The 20051-nt window shown below is 43.5% G+C and overlaps 1 protein-coding gene across 1 annotated transcript in view; it reads right to left on the reverse strand.

The window, feature by feature from the left end:
* Nucleotides 1-53: 53 nt before the first annotated feature.
* The window catches only part of LOC310865069 (calpain-5-like), a 49004-nt gene continuing 29006 nt past the window's right edge, over nucleotides 54-20051 (reverse strand). Inside the window, exons 5-13 of the mRNA XM_083774050.1 lie at nucleotides 18380-18572; nucleotides 16281-16474; nucleotides 14021-14098; nucleotides 10921-11116; nucleotides 10129-10251; nucleotides 9347-9543; nucleotides 8647-8768; nucleotides 7722-7858; nucleotides 54-6895 (exon numbers count right to left, since the gene is read on the reverse strand). Coding sequence (XP_083630176.1) covers nucleotides 6716-6895; nucleotides 7722-7858; nucleotides 8647-8768; nucleotides 9347-9543; nucleotides 10129-10251; nucleotides 10921-11116; nucleotides 14021-14098; nucleotides 16281-16474; nucleotides 18380-18572 — 1420 coding nt within the window. The 3' untranslated portion in view covers nucleotides 54-6715. The remainder of the gene's footprint in view (nucleotides 6896-7721; nucleotides 7859-8646; nucleotides 8769-9346; nucleotides 9544-10128; nucleotides 10252-10920; nucleotides 11117-14020; nucleotides 14099-16280; nucleotides 16475-18379; nucleotides 18573-20051) is intronic.

Below are 20051 nucleotides of genomic sequence, written 5' to 3' on the forward strand. Positions count from 1 at the left end.
ACACACACACACACACACACACACACAGAGAGAGAGAGAGACATGGAACATAATGGTGTTTTCAATCATGTTTATTATAGTAAACCATGAAGGCTGTAAACAATATGAACAAAGTCTGATATAAAAACATGTGACTTTCTAAAGCCTTCATAGCAGTCGTGCATCAACAATGAAGTTCATCTATTAATCCGATCAATAAAATCCCAATTAATTTACAAACGCATACTGAGGTGTTCTGACAATACCGTACAACCCCTTAGGCCTATACTGTACATACAAGGTAGGAATCAGCAGTGGTGGAAAGTAAGTACTTTTACTTAAGTACTGTACTTAAGTACAATTTTGAGGTATTTGTACTTTACTTGAGTATTTCCATTTTCCAATACTTTTACTTCTACTCCACTAAATCTCAGAGCCAAAATTTTTACTTTTATTATTTGAAAACTTTAGTTACTTTGGAGATTTAAGTTTTGATTAAGTAGCCACTTCAACCCTATACATTTCGGCCATTTGAAAATAGCCGATCTACAAGCTCACAATGCGTCGCGTTAGATTTTGTACACTGCACGTACATTTTCAATTCCGTACTTTTGCTTGTAACGAAGTAGTTCTAAATTGCAGTATTTTACTTAAGTAAAACAATTGAGTACTTTTTCCACCACTGGAAATGAGAGGACATATGAGAGTGAAAAGTGCACGGTCATTATATGCTCCTCTATGCAAAATGACAATGATTTCATTTGATTTATTATGACGTCATCATGGCTAAAAGAAAAACAAGAAGAAATGTCAAAGATTCAAAACATATCTGCAAGCTCACAATGTGTTGTTTGAGCTTGTAGATCAGTTATTTTCGGTGTGCAACCAGCTGGGTCGGTGGTGTTCAACCAGTGGTCCAGGGACCACCAGTGGTCCCTCAGGGGTTTCCAGGTGGTCCCCATGCTAAATGATGGAGTTTATAACCAAATCGACCCTAATCAGTTCTTTCACTTTTGAGAGCGTAAAATGAAACCAAAATAATGGACCCGTACACACGTCCATTTGGTTTCATTTTACGCTCTCAAGAGTTAGTTATTATTGTTAAACATGTGCATTACTTTAATTTATAAGAAGTCTGCCTAATTAGCAGAATGGAATTGTGGACAAAACCCTAAATCCAATGATAACATTCGTTCGTTTTGGGTCAGCAAGTCTAAATGTCATCAAAATGGTGGTCTGTGGCTCAAATAAATGCTGAAAAAATAATGGGCCTTGATATGAAAAAGGTTGAAAACCACTGAGTTAGATATACATACTACACACACACATATACACGCACACACATGCACGCACACACACACGCCTGGCAGCCTTCCTGTCACCATTTCATGGTTGAGGAAATGTGCATGCATTATTTAGAGAGCATGTGAACGAACAACATACGGCCCCCATTCAAGTAAAGGTCATTTCTTCCCTTCCTTCGCTGACATCATTATTACAAAATAAAAGTATTATAGCACAGAAACACAGGAAACACAGGAAACAATTTATAAACCGATAGTGGGTGGGAGGGAAGTATAGCATGCTTTTTTTTAATACATTTGTATCCCACATTTTTTGTAACCCATTAGTTTTTTTTTCATACAAGTGTCAATTGTCTAATAATGTAATCCTGGGCAGACTGGGCACTACACTCCCTCTGCCAAAGTAGCTGGGCCAGGCCTGGTTTAAGGGCCTTTCTCGGCCCCACCACTCTCCCACTGTTTATATTGTGTTTTGTTTCCAAGATGGCCGCAGCACCAGGAGGGGGTGGGGCGGAGGTGAGCGGGCAGGGTCGACATAAGCCCTTACTGAGCTGCGTTCAAGACACTTGCCTTGTGTTTGACACCTGACTTGTGTCTGAACACACCTTTGATGGATGTGTTCTGCCCCCCTCCCCCCCATCAAACAAAATGTTTGGTCAAACCATATGGGCTTCCATTGCAAATGCATTGGAGCGGCCATTAAACACAGACACAAGACAGACACAAGAAAGGTGTCTTGAATGTGTGAACGCAGCCCAGTAAGGGCAATTATGTCGACCCCACCCGCTCACCTCCGCCCCACCCCCTGGTGCCGCGGCCATCTTGAAAACTAAACACAATATAAACAATTGGAGAGGGGTGAGGCCGAGAAAGGCCCTTAAAGACCACGAAGGCCAGATTCCTGCAGTGCCAGAGCTGGGGAGAGCAACGGACTGACCTCATGCTTCCTTCAATGCATGATTGTTCTACGTACACCCTTCGAATATATCTTGTCAAATAAGCGGTGTCCATCTACAGTTTGGAACCATGTTCCTCTCAGTAATACCAGTAGGCTAACAGAGGAGTGAAGCCCGTTAAGTGCCGACCGAAATGTTAGATGTGAAAAATGTAGTCTTTTCGAATGAAAGGGCCCTGTGTGTCTGTGCGTGCATGGCAGCGTGCGTGTGACAGTGTGTGCGTGCGTGCCTGTGTGTGAAACAGTGATTCTGAATTGGAAACCACAGCTAAATGGATTTCTCACCATGCTTTCACCACTTTTTTAACCCCTCCCACTGTTGTCCACATCGTCAACATAAGTGAAAACACCTGGCAGAAAACATGCAGAACAGAAGCTCACAACTCATCTACATAGCTCAGAACCTGTTGTGAACACTTGTAAGTGAGCTTGTAGTTCGGCTATTATTATGAGTTATGAGTTATGTAAGTGAGCTTGTAGTTTGGCTATTATTATGAATGTTTCTCAACCAAAGGCCACAAAAGAGGGTCACGTAACAAATTAGAAAACAAAACATTTGGCACTATATAGTATAATTATGTTCATGTAAGCCAAAGAAAGCAGACTAACTATTCTCTAAGGTCATAGAATGATTCAACCCTAATATGAGTGGCAACGAACCCAAACAAACAATTACAGATTCTATGACTGTATATACTGTATCAAATGCCACAAAAAGTAGAAAACACATTTACATGAGATTGTAAATTGCACGATTTCCAAACAGCGATCTATACAAGTTAACGTAAACTTAAAAAGCATCAGCATGGATATATAATAATAATACATGACGATAAAAGTAAACAAATATAATTAAGTGAAACATGGCGTTGTTTAAACATGCATCTTTGTAGTTATATGCATTTATGATAAAAAATGAATGTTATTTTACACAGAACCAAACAAAGCCGGCGTACTACCGGCTTGCGTGTGTTCCTTTAGGCCTGACGTCGAAATTTAAACAAATGTCTTCTAAATCATGACAATTTTCAGAAAAACCTCATGTTTCTGTATCAGTGGTTCTCAATATTTCATGTCAAGGACCCCCAAAGATTATATGTAATTGGCCGCCGACCCCCCCCCCCCCCCATCTGAAAATATGTTGTTCCAGGGACCCCTCCCAGAAGCTAGTTAAAAACTTTTGCTCTGAAAGAATATATACAAAGATTTGCGTCACATTTTCACGATTCTTCAAGAAATATGAGCTATGAGCTTGTAGATCTGCTATTTTTCAATAGCTAAAGTATAACATAATGCTTTAAAACACCAAAAGGGGGGTTCCGCCCAAAATGGGTTAAAATAGCTTATAGCGATAAGGGGAAAGGGACTGGTGAAAATATAGGGTCCACGGGGTTTGTAATAACACGGTTGTGGTTGAAAAGGTTTTTTTTTTTTTTACGCGTTAAAAAAAACAATTAGTGCATAGGGAGGTTGACAAACCAACTGTTTTAGGCAACCAGCAATGCTATGCTGTTGGTAAAATGGCACAACATGAAAATATATACATGAACATTGTAGATGTAGTAACTGGCACAGAGTTCATATGGAGCACAGTAACCTATGGGCGTTACATTAACACAATCAAACAAATGTACAAATAAATGGTTTCTTTACCCGAGGAAGGCCTATCAACTATAATGAGAGTAACGCTTTATCTCAGACATTTCAAGACACTCTGCTGCCACCATGTGGTCAGACATAACCATGTCTGACCAATGAACAGTGATCAAAACTGCTGAAGGCAAATTGTGAGGGGTTTTACTGTGATATTGTTGGCGTGGCTTATGATCAAATCTATAAGAAAGGTCAGATACACTGTCATGGAGAAGATGCATCAAAACAATCTATTATGCAATATCATTGAATAATAATAATAATAATAATAATAATAATAATAAAAGGCCACAGGAGTCTTTGGTTTGACTCGGGGAACACAAAGCTGCTGGGTTCATCTCCCTCTGTCTTGGGTCGATTTCTATAAATACTAAATTATTTTAGGTAGTGATAAGCAGACTATTACCTACTGAATCAATTACATCTTCTATTACTGCTTTTGAGTGGTGCAACCACTCCAAGGAACATCAATGTCCCTTATTTCCTAACCTATGACTATGTCCAAATGTTTAGAGTACCAATAGGGGGTGCTGTTGCACCACTCGCTTCAGACTGGTCTGATTTTTGTTTAACCCATTCTGACCTGAGATCAGATTCTAAAAATGTCTTCTACATCCTGACAGTTTTCTGAAAAAGCTATGTTTCTATGTCAGTCGTTCTTTGATTTTTCAAAAAATAGCAGACCTACAAGCTCGTAGCGCGCCACTGAGCTTGTAGATCTGCTATTTTTCAATAGCTAAAGCATAGCATAATGCTAACGGTGTGCTATTGGACCACGGGACCAATAGCGCAGAGCTCCAATTTGGCAACTTCTCTCTTGCTCTCCTCCAGATATGTGAAAGAATACATTGTGTACAGTAGGCCTACTACTGTATTTGTAATGTATGGAAACGTCATACGTCTCCCACAGATTATGGGGTTTTGAAAAGCTGCATTCCTCCAGTAATACAATCCATAATCAAACTCTAAGTTTAACCACATTGAAGTTGTTTTCTGTTGATTGCATTGGTGGTTAACATCTGCCGAGGTTGTGGTCTTTGTAATGTCGGTCGCTCTCTTTTTCTTAATTTACAATATTAGAATATTCATATCACCCAAAAGAAAAGAAAAAGAAAAAACAATTCTAAACGGACTACTGTGAATCTTCGCATGGCCGCTCGGCACGCTATGAACAGATGGCAACACTGGTGTGACGTATACTGTACCTTTAACTTTGGTCCTGATAACAGCAGTGGTGGAAAGTAACTAAGTACGTTCACTTAAGTACTGTACTTAAGCACAATTCTGAGGTATTTGTACTTTACTTGAGTATTTCCAATTTCCAGTACTTGTACTTCTACTCCACTACATCTCAGAGCCACAATTTGAAAACGTTAGTTACTAGTTACTTTGGCGATTTTAAACATACATACAGTATGTTATGAAAACATACAGTAACCACTTAAACCCTATACATTTCGTCCATTTGAAAATAGCCGATCTACATGTTCACAATGCGTCGCGACTCGCAACGCGACGCATTGTGAGCTTGTAGATCTGCTATTTTCAATATATTTTGTACACATTTTGAACTTGTGAAATGGGACATTCTGCAATATGAGTAGCCTACTATAGTACTTTAAGTACATTTTCAATTCCGTACTTTTACTTGTAACAAAGTACTTCTAAATTGCAGCATTGGTATACGTTTACTTAGGTAAAACAATTGAGTACTTTTTCCACCACTGGATAACAGTAGAACAGACACATTCAATGATGTATGAAGACAGTAATATAAATGAATAAACAATCTTTTTGACAAGGAGGCACTTGGTACGTGAAACGGCCCTCTCTCAACTGTACATGGTACTGTACAATGTACACGAGGATTAGGAGCTCATGGCATGTTGGGAATTCACCTTTAGCGAAGCCCCGCCCTCTCCCACTTAGACACTCCCACTTTCCTCACTTTCCAGCCAGGCTCATTCATTCCAATGTAAATATCATGGATTTTACACATTAAATACTGGTTCATTTTTGGAACCAGTCCTTCAAAATCTCTTCCAAATCCGTCAACAAGGCCTGCCATATGCACTTTTCTTTTTTTTTCTAATTGTAAACAATGGTAAACATGGCAATGCTATTTGTTACCTGGTAACACTATTTCATATTCAATGTAAACCAGTGATAGATTCCGATTGGCCAGCCAGCCAGCCAGATTGATTTTGTGTGTGTGTGTGTGTGTGTGTGTGTGTGTGTGTGTGTGTGTGTGTGTGTGTGCATGCGTGCGTGCAGTGCGTGCGTGTCTCTTAACCCGTTAATACATCTGTGTTTTGCCTGCGATATTCGATAACGTTGTCGAATACCTCGATATCGAAGTATACAAAACAAAATGCAGTATATAGTTTAAATGTCATTGTTTGCTTCAGGTTAGGTTTAGCTAAACTAAAGACGATATTAATTCAAATAGGTAAAACACATATCTAGCCTGACAAAAGGCAACACGATGCCTCTGAACTTTGACTTCCAGGTGCATTATTGCAATTATGCGAAATGCAGTGCACCTGCTGCCATTCAGGACGGGGAAATAAAATGGTCCTTTTGGATTTGGGTAGAAGTAGTTTGATGAGGGGCTACTGGGTGGGAAGTACTCGAAACGGCATTTCTATCTCTGAGACCCCCATTTATATTGTAAAAATTCAGAGTTACAGACCCATAAAGGGTCCATTTGGTTCCAAACTATCATTTAGCTGGGGACCCCCCTGGAGCTCCCTCAAGGACCTCCTGGGGGTCCCCGGACCCCTGATTTAGGAGACATTTTGCAGAGAAACTGGTCTGACCGGAGTCAGATGTCGGTGAGCAGCGTGCTAGTGACCAGCGCCACGGTCAGGGTTCCGGGCAGGTCGTTGTCTCGCTGGTTGCCCTTGTCTCTCAGATGGACGGTCTGCTGCTGCTGGCCGCCAGGCTCCGCCCCCAGGGTCACCTGACCCAGGAACGAGTCCCTCAGCACGTTGTGGTTGTAGATCTTGCAAAAAAAACAAACAAAAATAAACAGCATAATGAATCACAATACAGTGGATTGTCCTGGACGTGGAGCTGAGGGCGACCCAATGCAGCCTGTATAGACGACGGTGTGGAACAAACTCTGACTTCCAGGTGCATTATTGCAATTATGCGAAATGCAGTGCACCTGCTGCCTTCGACAGGCAGCCTGTAGACATTTTTAAAGCACAGCGCAAGACCCACTTCTACACCCTTGCTTTTTAATTGATCTTTTAAATGTTTTGTTATCCATGTCCTCACTGTATTGCATTTCTGCTATTATTTTTTAAAATGTTTTATGCCTTGCTTTTCTTTTCTTTCTTTCTCCATTGCTCTGTAAAGCAACTGCACAGAGTTTCCTGACTGAACTCGCTCTGCGCATGTCTGTGACATGAGGCTCATTTGCGTTCACCATCTTTAACCCATTGTGGACTAAGGTCGAAAAAAAAGAAAAACCCATGTGTCTATGTCAGTGGTGCTCAACCTTTTTCATCCTTTTTTTTCCTACGAGCTTGTACTGTAGGTCTGCTATTTTTCAATAGGAGCTTGTAGATCAATAGCTAAAGTCTGCTATTTTTCAATAGGAGCTTGTAGATCAATAGCTAAAGTATAACATAATGCTAAAAACACCAAAAGGGGTTCCCGTCCAGAAAGTTTCCTGACTGAACTGCGCATGTCTGTGACATGAGGCTCATTTGCCGTTCACCATCTTTAAGCTTAAAGTTGACTTTATAGTCTGGACATAACACGCACGAGCACATATACATGCACACACACACACACACACATACACATACACAAATACACACCTCTATGCTGATGGTCTTGTTGGCCTTCTTGCGGTAGAACAGACCCTTGGTGTCGAACACGGGGCTCCGGGTGTCCTTGTGCACCGGAGAGCGAACCTTCTGTCCTTCACAGCGGATGATCACGTATGGGTCTGAGGCTGGGGAGGACAAACACACACAGCGGATGATCACATATGAGTCTGAGGCTGGGGAGGACACACACACACACACACACACACACACACACAGCGGATGATCACATATGGGTCTGATGCTGGGGAGGACACGTATACACACACACACAACGGATGATCATGTATGGGTCTGATGTTGGGGAGGACACGTATACACACAGCGGATGATCACATATGGGTCTGAGGCTGGGGAGGACACACACACAGCGGGTGATCACGTATGGGTCTGAGGCTGGGGAGGACACACACAGCGGATGATCACTTATGGGTCTGAGGCTGGGGAGGACAGTGGACACACACACACACCGCGGATGATCACGTATGGGTCTGAGGCTGGGGAGGACACACACACACACAGCGGGTGATCACGTATGGGTCTGAGGCTAGGAGGAGGAGGCGCGCTCGGGTGTGTGTGTGTGTGTGTGTGTGTGTGCGTGCGTCATGACGACCAGCAGGGGTAGTTATCAAGCAAAGTAACGCAAAAGAACCAACTTGGCAAATGGCAACACAACTATACAACACAGACAATACAAGTCTGCGCGAGACGTTTGGGGAACATTAGGTTATAACGTAATGACTGATAAATTGCGCAGAGGAAAAAATTGTAAAATGAACTGCTGTGGGCGCCGGTCGGGGCACACATGGGCACCGCGGCCACTGTGGCCGTCTGGGCATATGATTTTTCGAGGGGCGTGCACGGCCAAAGAGAGGGGCCACGACGGCCATGGCCGCCATGAAAATAAATTGGGTACCTCCGTCGGAGTCCTGCGCGGCCAGGCCGTCGGCCCTCATCACGTGCACCTGAGTGACCAGGGTGGGGTAACCGCACAGTCCTGACCAGCACGTCTGAGGAGGCTCGTCCAGGGTCAACTCCCTGAGGGAGGAGAGAGAGAGAGAGAGAGAGAGAGAGAGAAGAGAGAGGGAGAGAGAGAAGAGAGAGAGAGACTGAGGTTAAAGCAGTGGTTCCCAAAACTTTTTCATGTCAAAGGACAAACCAAAATGACACTCGATATAGCCTTGAAAATACATGCCCAGTGGACCCTCACATAACAGAAGATTGTTGCAGCTCTAGCAGTGATTTTTAACCATTTTCATTTCAAGGGGCCCCCAGGATTGACCTGAATTATAGGCTATACGGTCCCCCATTTAACCCCTTTTGGGACCCCTTTTGGTGTTAGCATTATGTTATGCTTTAGCTATTGAAAAATAGCAGATCTACAAGCTCATAGCGCGCCACCGAGTGGAGTGGTCTGCTATTTTTGAAAAATGAAGAACGACTTGACATAGAAACATCGTTTTTTCAGAAAACTGTCGGGATGTAGAAGACATTTTTAGAATCTGATCTCAGGCCTAAATGGGTCAACTCTGAGAGTGTACAAATGGAACCAAATTGACCGGTTAGGGTCCATTTGGTTCCACATTTGCTGTATCGCATAATGGCGGCCTTCATACTTGCAGTCGGCGGGGACGTCGGTGAAGATGCGCAGCAGGAAGTCTCCCTCCAGGCCGGGGTCGAAGGTCGTGGGAACGAGGACGTAGCGGCCCTGCTTCATGTCCATGCGGAGGAACACCGAGCGGGAGTTGATGTAGGTGCTGCCCCCTACCTTCTGCTGGGGGACGTGCATGCGGTACGCCCGGTTCAGCTCCACCTGCACGCACGCACACACGCATGCACACACGCACACACACACACACACACACAGGCCAGAGGTCATCACCATGTTCAGAAAAGTGGATTTAGAAGCCATTTTTTAAAGAATAGTCCTGAGGTATAAATGGGTTAATATTGTAATCACTTCTTTTGCCGGGGAATTCTTCATAATAAAGGCGCTATAGAGTGCCAGCAGATGAGGCAGATTTTACTCTGAAAAGCCCAGCCTTTCCGTTCCGTTCCCCCCCCCAAAACCGGGAGGCATAATTTTCCGTTCTGTCCTCACGCTGGTCACGCTAAAGTGTTTATATTCCAAACGAGAGGCACGCTGAAGTCAGAAATGAAGACAGAACATTGTCCTTTTGGTCAAAACAATGGAGAGCTCCCCAGATTAGGAGATACGAGACATTCTAATGGAGCCGCAAACAAGGAAGTGAATGGCAACAGACTCGATGCTCTACAGCCGGGCACCAGTCTAGTATAAAAATACATCAAAAGATGATCACACGCACACACACACACACGCACCACACGCGCACGCACACACACACACACACACACACACGCACACACACACACTGACCCTGTGTATCTCGAAGCCGATGGCCAGGTTCTCTCCTCGTCCGTGTTTGAGCGAAGCTCTGCGGTCTCTCTGCTGCAGGCAGAACAACACCTCGTCCTCTGGCTTCTTCACGTCCAACACATACTGCAAGGACGCGCACGCACGCACGCACGCACGCACACACACACACACACACACACACACACACACACACACACACACACACACACACGCACACACACACACACGTACGCCACACACACAAACGCACCCACACACACATTTAACATCTTTATTTGTGTTTGCGTTTAAGTCTTGGTTCTACTGGATCGCTTCTCCACGAGTCCATTTTTGTCAGTATAACATAATGCTTAAAACACCAAACACCTTTTGGTGTTTAAAAGCATCATGTTATGCTTTAGCTATTGAAAAATAGCAGACCTACAAGCTCGTAGCTACGAGCTTGTAGGTCTGCTATTTTTGGACAATCTTGAAAATTGTGGCGCAAATCTTTGAATATATATTCTTTCAGAGCGAACGTTTTGAAACAATTGAAAGGTCGTCTGAGGCTAAATAAATGCATGTCATTTTCGAGGTCCTTGACGTGAAAAACTGCACCACTGACATAGAAACAGTTTTATATAGAATCTGTTCTCAGGTCTAAAAAGGTCTTTATCACCACCAAGCCCTATTTTTGTCTTCCATTTGTTGATGATTTAGTCATAGTTTTAGTCATCAAAGCGTGTCATTGGAAAAAAAATACACGCGAGCGGGGGCACACACACACACACCCCCACACCCACACACACACACCTGTGGGTTCTGCAGGAAGGTGACCTTGTTGTTGGTGCAGCCCCCGGCGCGGTTCCGGGTGGGGTCGTCGGCGCGGCACCACACCCCGCTAAGCTCCGCCTCCTCCCAGGTCTTGTGGAAGCTCAGGTAGGACGTGTTGATCAGACGACACAGGATCAGGTCCGTGAAGTTGGACACAAAGTCATCGAACGTCATCCTGGAGAGACAGAGAGAGAGACAGACACAGAAAGACAGAGAGAGAGAGAGACAGAGAGAGAGAGAGAGACAGAGAGACAGAGAGAGAGAGAGAGAGAGAGAGAGAGAGAGAGAGAGAGAGATAGAGACAGAGAGAGAGAGGAGAGAGAGGGGGGAGAGAGAGAGAGATAGAGACAGAGAGATAGAGAGAGACACACAGAGAGATTGACATTGAGAGAGAGAGAGAGAGAGAGAGAGAGAGAGAGAGAGAGAGAGAGAGAGAGAGAGAGAGAGAGAGAGAGAGAGGGAGAGAGAGAGAGAGAGAGAGAGAGAGAGAGCAGAGACAGAGAGAGACAGAGACAGACAGAGAGACACAGAGAGAGAGAGACAGAGAGAGCAGAGAGAGAAAGAGAGAGGAGACCGTTATCCAGTCACAATCAGTGTTAGAAACTATTATATGAGGTCACTTATTTACGGTACTTAAAGTATTACCTTTTTCTAGTTTTAACTAGTAATACAACTAATTAGTAACTAGTAAAAATATTAGTAATGTGTTACAATTTTTTCCCCAAATAGTTACTATTTCCACGAGCCTTGACGGTACCGTGGGCTCCAGTGTTTATTTATGATGGTAGACTGGGTTGGGGTGGAGTTGCTTTGCAGGCTGCTGATCCGCTCTAGATCTAGACTCTATTCAGTATTTCAGCCGTGACGTGAGCGCCCCCTCCAGAGATACTTCCGGGTCCTACTTTTGTGTCGCTTTTGTATCCCCATAGAGTTATACTGTGTCCCTCCGTCTGACTAAAAACAACCACGAAAGTCTCATTTTACCGCTTTCCTCTCCCAAATCTGGCTGTGACAGGCCGTCTGCCCCACGCTGAATACTATCGCCATTTTATTTCATTGTGTCAACTAAATCCTCATTAATGCAAACTAGATTAAACATACTCAACCCTGCACACATTCTGAATATGCCCCCGAAATATTGTAGTGAGCAAATGGACTGTTTTACCACCTTCAATAATAATGATAATAATAGTCTTTATTTTATATATTTTATTTGTCATTATACATTAATAATTCTACTCGAGTTGGAAGAATTAAGACCCATTTTAACCCTCAATGGCTTCCTTTCTGAAAAATAACGTCATTGTGAAAAGATTCACGCGTTTAGATATCCTAAATATCTGGAATTACATATTGTGAGATGGGGTCGGCGGCCAAATACATATAATTCTAGGGGTCCTTGACATGAAATAGTTTGAGAACCACTGACATAGAAACATGGGGTTTTCAGAAAACTGTCATGATTTAGAAGACATTTTTAGAATCTGGTCTCAGGTCTAAATGGGTTTAACTAAAGATTTGTCATCACATGCCGTCCTCCTGAAAGGAGAACATCTAATGAATGAACAGAACAGTCTGAGAGAGGTTCAGTCCATCAATGCGTTGGATGGCATCACCATGTCTCCCCAGCAGGGGGTGCCGCTGACCCACGGTTGACCGAGGAAGGGAGGACAGCATGTTTTACTGAATCACATGAACATTTTCATTTGGGTTCATTAGCATTACACAGCTTTGTAATTGGTTTAATGCTTGATTCTAAGGGATGGGCTACACGTCTCTAGGTTTTTATTCAAACGCACATTTCTGTGTGCGTTTGGGCCTTTCAGCCACACGCAAACGGCATTTTCGGCTTTTTAATAGTTTTTGGATTAAGGTTGCATTAAAAAGACTGGATTAAGGTTGGTGAAGGATGCATTGCTCCCCTGCTTGCGGTTATGTTTAGGTTAGAGTTTCATTTGCACATTAAAACTACAAATTAAGCATTTAAATGATGCTATCAGACACACATTGTGTTTCTGTGTAAAAAACAAGTGACGGCGGTGGGGCGCGAACCAGCAAAGCATATATTACAAGTCGGCGTAGTAGTGCACTAGGCTAGCGAGGCAGCTGAAAGAATGGGGTTTGTGTTTATATTAGAAGGTGAGTTCAAAAAATTGCTCACTAGACGGAGCCCTGTATGCACGCCTTGTTTGTTTTGTTTTTAGTACTACCGGGTTACGTGGGGGGATTCATTGGAAAACCAGCTCACCGCGCATGCTCAGAACATTTTTCTATTGCGTTACATATTTCTTATCGCCACCTACTGGCCTGGGATGCTTGTTGCAGTCAAAAATGATTGTTTTGGGTTGTATGTGTGGACACAGATATCTTTGTCGTATGGGCAGGAGTACGAAAATATCCGTTTTATTAAAGATTGAGTATGTGTAGCCTGGGCCTAAGTCTTGAGAAGAAATGCTGATGTTTGTCCCAATGTGACTGCAAAAGAAATGCTGCTACTTGTTTAAAAAAAAGTTATACCCTGTATACATAGTAAGGCTGTACCCTAGCCCTTATTTTAGAACTCGAACTTCTGCAGGAATTTCCGAGTGAACATTCGGACCATTTGTTTCTAATTCATTAAAAAAATTACCGTCTCGATCAGAGCACACAGCGCGTCTCCCCCGCTCTTTATCAATCTCTCTCGTCTCCAACACACACACACACACACACACACACACTCACACACACACACACACACACAGACGATGCCGTAACCCAGAAATCGATTCCGTTTGATCAACACTTTTCCTAGGCGACCGCGCTCCGGGCCAGCACGAACGACACTTATGGAATACTTTCATTACCCGCAAGCAAGGAAATACCTCGTTTTGTTGTTACTTTTGGGTCCATTTATTAATTTATGAATAAAGTAGGCGTGTAATAAGCAGGGATAATGTAACGCCTGTCCTCAACTTCATCTCGCTGTTTAAACATCCTGTTGAATTCTAAACCTGTAAAGTTTGTAAAGCATTCAATGGCAGTATCTGTACTTTAGTAGTAGTGGAAGTAACAAAGTAAAGGTATTAGTATTACTACTCACCAGAACTCTCCGTCGTCTTGCACTGTGACTCCAATCTTCTCTCTCTCACTCTTGCTGACCTTCTGCCATTCCTCTGAGCTGAGTACACAAAGTAATAGATTACATTCCTCTGAGCTGAGTACACATAGTCACAGATTACATTCCTCTGAGCTGAGTACATAGTCACAGATTACATTCCTCTGAGCTGAGTACACAGTCACATATTACATTCCTCTGAGATGAGTACACATAGTAACAGATTACATTCCTCTGAGCTGAGTACACATAGTAACAGATTACATTCCTCTGAGCTGAGTACACATAGTAACAGATTACATTCCTCTGAGCTGATTACACAAAGTAACAGATTACATTCCTTTGAACTGAGTACACATAGTAACAGATTACATTCCTCTGAGCTGAGTACACATAGTAACAGATTACATTCCTCTGAGCTGAGTACACATAGTAACAGATTTACATTCCTCTGAGGTGAGTACACATAGTAACAAATTACATTCCTCTGAGGTGAGTACACATAGTAACAGATTACATTCCTCTGAGCTGAGTACACATAGTAACAGATTACATTCCTCTGAGCTGAGTACACATAGTAACAGATTTACATTCCTCTGAGGTGAGTACACATAGTAACAAATTACATTCCTCTGAGGTGAGTACACATAGTAACAGATTACATTCCTCTGAGCTGAGCAGTGTTGATTTTGTCGACTAAAACTAAGACGAAAAATGTCTGTTGACTACCTTTTTTCACTGACGAAAACTAAACGGAAACAAAATGAAAACTAAGCTGTGACGACTAAAAATAAGACAATTTCGTCAACATATAAAAACTAGACTAAAATGTTAGGAAGGGACTAGTGGACAAGAGATCCAGTATAAGTCATTTTACATGCTGAAAATAGCAGCATTTTTGCATGCATTTTGCATGCTGAAAATAGCAGATCTACAAGCTCACAACACGTCGACACGTTGTGAGCTTGTAGATCGGTAAAAAAAAGAAGTGTAAAATCAGTCATTATGACGGCATCAAGGCCCGCCAAAATACATTTTAGTCGACTAAATCAACTGTAGATTTAGTGGACTAAAATCTTATGACATTTAGTCGACTAAAACTAGACTAACACAAAAACACTCCAGGTGACTAAAATGTGACTAAAACTAAATGAAAACTATTGAAGAGACTTTGACTAAAAGCTGGAGCTGAGTACACATCAGGGGGGCAGTCAGACAGATATTTTGTGAAGCCACAAGGAAATCGGGATTTCCTGAAAGTTCATGTAATGGCCTGTTGTGGCGCTGTCATTGGGCCCAAAAAAAACCATAGCCCCATAGAAGTCCATGTATTTCACCTAGACTGTATTACCTTAATAAACATGGTCATGAATACTTTTTGCTTCCAGTCACTAGTATAAAGTCTCATTTCTAATGTCATAATATTCTTTTTGGAAAATTATGGTCCCATTTATAAAACAAATGACCATAAAGTCGCGCATGTTCTGAGGGGCGTGGCTACCGTTACAGTCTATGAACGGGATCCCCCACCCACTCGAGTCAAAATAAAAACCAACGAAGAAGAAGGGGGGAAGTCCCGCCTCGTTGTCTGGGCCAGCCAATGGGCCAGCTGGGCCCAAACGGATCTAGAAAGATGGCGACTTACAATTCAAGGACTGACAGGCTTCATTTTACGTTCATGTTAGACCCGGGGAACGCTTTGTCCATATTTTTTACAGTCTATGGTACACATAGAAATAGATTACATTTATCTGAGATGACACCAGAACACACAAAATCAATGTCCTATTTGTCACACACGTTACCGCAGTCGCATTTGACCCATCTCTTAGAGCAGTGGTTCCCAAACTTTTTCATGTCAAGGACCCCCAAATTGACATTAATTAGCCCCGTGGACCCCCATTTGAAAAGATATACCAGGGACCCCCATAAGAGAAGATTTTTACGGCTCTAGCAGTGATTCTCAACCCGTTTAATTTTAAGACCTGACATTTGACATGCATTAGTCTACGGAGCCCCATTTAATGGCATTTCTATCTCTGGGACCCCCAATTTATATTGTAAAATCAATGTTAATTTAACTCTGAGACATAGGGGTCCCCGGACCCCACTTTGGGAACCACTGTCTTAGAGAGGTGAGCCGCAGCCTTGGAATAATTTGATTAGTTGATTTGACCCCCAATCTAACCCTTGATGCTGAGTGCCAAGCAGGGACTGACCCCCCAATCCCCCCTCCTCTCCTCACCTGTCGCTCCAGGCCCCGTTCCACTCCTTCTCCCCCCAGGGGTTCCTCATGCGTATCATGGTCAGCTTGTCCGACCTGAAGAAGGCCATGAGGCCGTGGCCCAGCCTGACCCGCCGCACGTCCGTCACGGCGTAGGCGTGGCCCTTGACCAGACCGCAGCTCAGCTTGGCCTCCATCTCCGCTGCGCTGGACGCCTGGATATACAGTATAAAGTTCACACGCGTGTGTCACGGTTTGCAGGTGTTAGGACCCAAGTGCAGGAAACTCAAAAAAAGGCATGAAAAGAAGATCACATAAACTTCACTTTACTTGGTAAAAGACATACGATAACAGAAGTACCTACACTGAACATAAAACCTGACACTAACTTAAGATCCAGCACTGAACAAACACAAGGCAGAGTTTAAATAGTCACTGGAGCTCATCACCCAACCTGGCTCAGCTGGTCCCCACAGGTGATGGCACTCAGGGCAATCAGTCAGAGGAGCAGGACTTGGGAGAGACAGAGGAAACTCATGGACAAATAGGGGGGCTCAGGACGTGACCATGACAACGTGAGGTTCATTTGACTAGCAATAATGAGCCCAAACCACACCAACGGGTCGCCATGCAAACACTCCTTGAAACCCGCAAGGCCTCCACGGAGCCCACCAAAAGTATGACCTGTGGACTGCTATCATTATTATTACACCACTATACACTATCTTAATATTCTTATACATTATATATTATTATTATCCTACATTGCTATACCATGTTATATTATCCTATACACTATTACATTCATTATTGTTATTGCTACTACTTGTATCTCTTTTTCCCTGTCTGTTTTCTTTCATTCTATTCCCCCTCTCACCCTCTTGGTTTTCTGCTTTTATATCTGTCTTGAGACAACTTGTTGTGATTTGACACATTTTTGACACATTTTGGTGTTAGCATCATGTTATGCTTTATCTATTGAAAAATAGCAGATCTACAAGCTCATATCGCGCCACCGAGTGGCGCGATACGAGCTTGTAGGTCTGCTATTTTTGAAAAATCGAAGACCGACTGACATTTTTTCTGATCTCAGGTCAGAATGGGTTTAATCAGACCAGTGTGTGTCCAGTGGAAACCTCGTATGAATCTGATCTCAGGTCAGAATGGGTTAAATAAAATGGAATTGAATTGAAGCGCTTGCGAGTAGACGGCATTGTAGACCCATGTAGTTGCATAGCAACCATTGAATTGAACCAATTGAATCACTTGGGTCGACATGCGCCGCCATGTGCAACAGGACATATCACACTGCTGGGACAAACGCGTTTTCTCGCGTCTCGATCCACTGGCGTGGTTTGGGTTATAGATTAACCTCGCCTCACCAGGCTTTCCACCTCGGAGGAACGCCTGGTCTCTGTTCCAAAAGTGCCGTATAATCCGGTCTGGAGCGGATGATGATATCGCTACGTCATGTTGTAGTCATTGTTTTGTAGTCACCAGGCAGGAACAATCAAACGGAACTTTTCCTTTTCCTTCAAACCGGAAGAATAACAATAAAAGCTCTCGTAGCCTGTAGCTTTTATTGAGAAAAATATTTTTGAGGGAAAAGGAAGTTCCGGAAGATTGCTGACTACAAAACAATACATGACGTAGCGATATCATCCGCTCCCGACCGGTTCATGAACCCAAAATGGAATGGTGCCCAGGCTAGTTATAGATAGAGATGTCCCAATACCCGATACCAGTATCGGGAAAACACTGCCCGATATGCCCTTATTTGGTCATATAAGGATCAGCAAATATGCCAGTCCAACCACCGATCCGACACAGGGGTAAGGGGTTGACACTATGGAAGGTAAATAAAATGTTGGGGCAAGTTTGCTTTGGAGTTGCCCAAACCATGCACGTTTTAGTGAGGAGTCTGCTATAAACACAACACGAGATATATAGCTAGATAGCTATAAACACAACACGAGATATATGGGTCAGGGTTCATTGTAAGATGTTATTGTAAGATGTATCTATGTGTGTGCACTGTATATACCTGAATATATGCATCTCTGTCTCTCTCTCTGTGTGTGTGTGTGTGTGTGTGTGTGTGTGTGTGTGTGCGTGCGTACCCGTATAGAGCAGCTGATCAGACCTCCTCGGTCGTGGACTTTGAGGACCCTCTCAAACAGCTCGTCTCGCTGCTCCTGCTGCTCCTTGAACCCGTTCTCCGTCAGGTCCATGGGCTCCGACACGCCGCCCGTGAAGTCCACCAGGGCGTCGGCCGTGTTGCCGCCGTCCAGAGCCTCGTAGCAGCCGTACATCCTGGACGAGGACAGGTGTGGCGTTGGCGCGGTTAATTATCACACGGTGATCGTCAAATCGCAATTGTTCGAGATAGTCGCAATTCGACCCGATAGGACGATTCGATTCTACAAATGCCTTCTAAATCCTGACAGTTTTCTGAAAAACACTATTTTTCTATGTCAGTGGTTCTCAAACATTTTCATGTTGAGGACCCCTAAAAATTATATGCAATTGGCAGCTGACCCCCATCTGAAAATATGTTGTTCCAGGGACCCCCCCCCCCCAGAAGCAGTTAAGTTAGTTGAGTTAAAAACGTTCGCTCTGAAAGAATATATAAGATTTGCGCCACATTTTCACAATAAAAAAGAATTTGCAGACCTACAAGCTCGTAGCGCGCCACCGAGTGGCGCGCTATGAGCTTGTAGATCTGCTATTTTTCAACAGCTAAACTCTAGCTGCTAAAGCATAAAACATCAAAAGGGGTTCCCGACCAGAATGGGTTAAGACTCTTCAGCTCAGGACTGACCATAAATAACCATTTATTGCATTTAGTTTGGCGGTGTGGCTCTGCTCATGTGATGTCACAGATTACCTGAGCATCGAGACAGAGAATCTGATATCGACACACACAACCCCCCCCCCCCCCCCCCCTCAGGTACAATAATTCCATGAACAATTTGAACATCGATTACATGTTATACTAGAAAAAGTGCCCTTCCGGGCACAGGTCTCCACCAGGTTATCCACAGATCCGTGCAGTTAGAGGTAAAAACACTTTTCGGCCAGTTATAGCGCCACCTTGAGGCTGAGTTGAAATTGTTCATGTGGCATTTCGTCCTCGGCCTAGTGGGAATGTGGGTGCACAATTTCACGGAAATCACGCTTTGTGTTCATGATTTGCAGCATTTTGTTTGAAACTGAGCACTCCTGTGAACTTTGGAAGCCAATCTTAACCAATCAGGATGGAGTCTGATAAATCTGAAAGACCCGTTTCGTTGAATGGCTCTAGAGAGACTGTGTACCAATTTGCGTGATGTTTGGACAAAATCTGTAGGTGTACTGTGCAAAAACTTGTTTTGCACAAAGCGGCCTCCTGGTGGCGCTATAACAGGCCGTTCTGGAAAGTTTGGGGCAGAGGTTCATCGTTGGCATCCAGGGAGTGTGTGTGCAAAATATGGCATGGACCGGGTTAACGGTGGCCGAGATTAGCTGTTCACGGACACACGGACGGACGGACGGACGGACACACGGACGGACGGAGTGCAAAACATACTCTCCCCACATGCCTTCGGCCTGGTGGAGACAAATATCATGATTCATACACAGTACAATCCAATAATAATCCTAATCCTAACGACATGAAATTTAAGGGATTTAAGGGGTTTTCTGAGCTCAATTGCACGCATAAAACCTGAACGTTTAACATTCAGTAGATTTTCTGTGGTCTGGGGTTTTCTGGCTCAAACAAGTGCTTTGATTTTAGTGCTGTTTGTGATG

This window comes from Protomyctophum parallelum (assembly GCF_964188405.1).
Source record: "Protomyctophum parallelum genome assembly, chromosome: 9".
Taxonomy (NCBI): domain Eukaryota; kingdom Metazoa; phylum Chordata; class Actinopteri; order Myctophiformes; family Myctophidae; genus Protomyctophum; species Protomyctophum parallelum.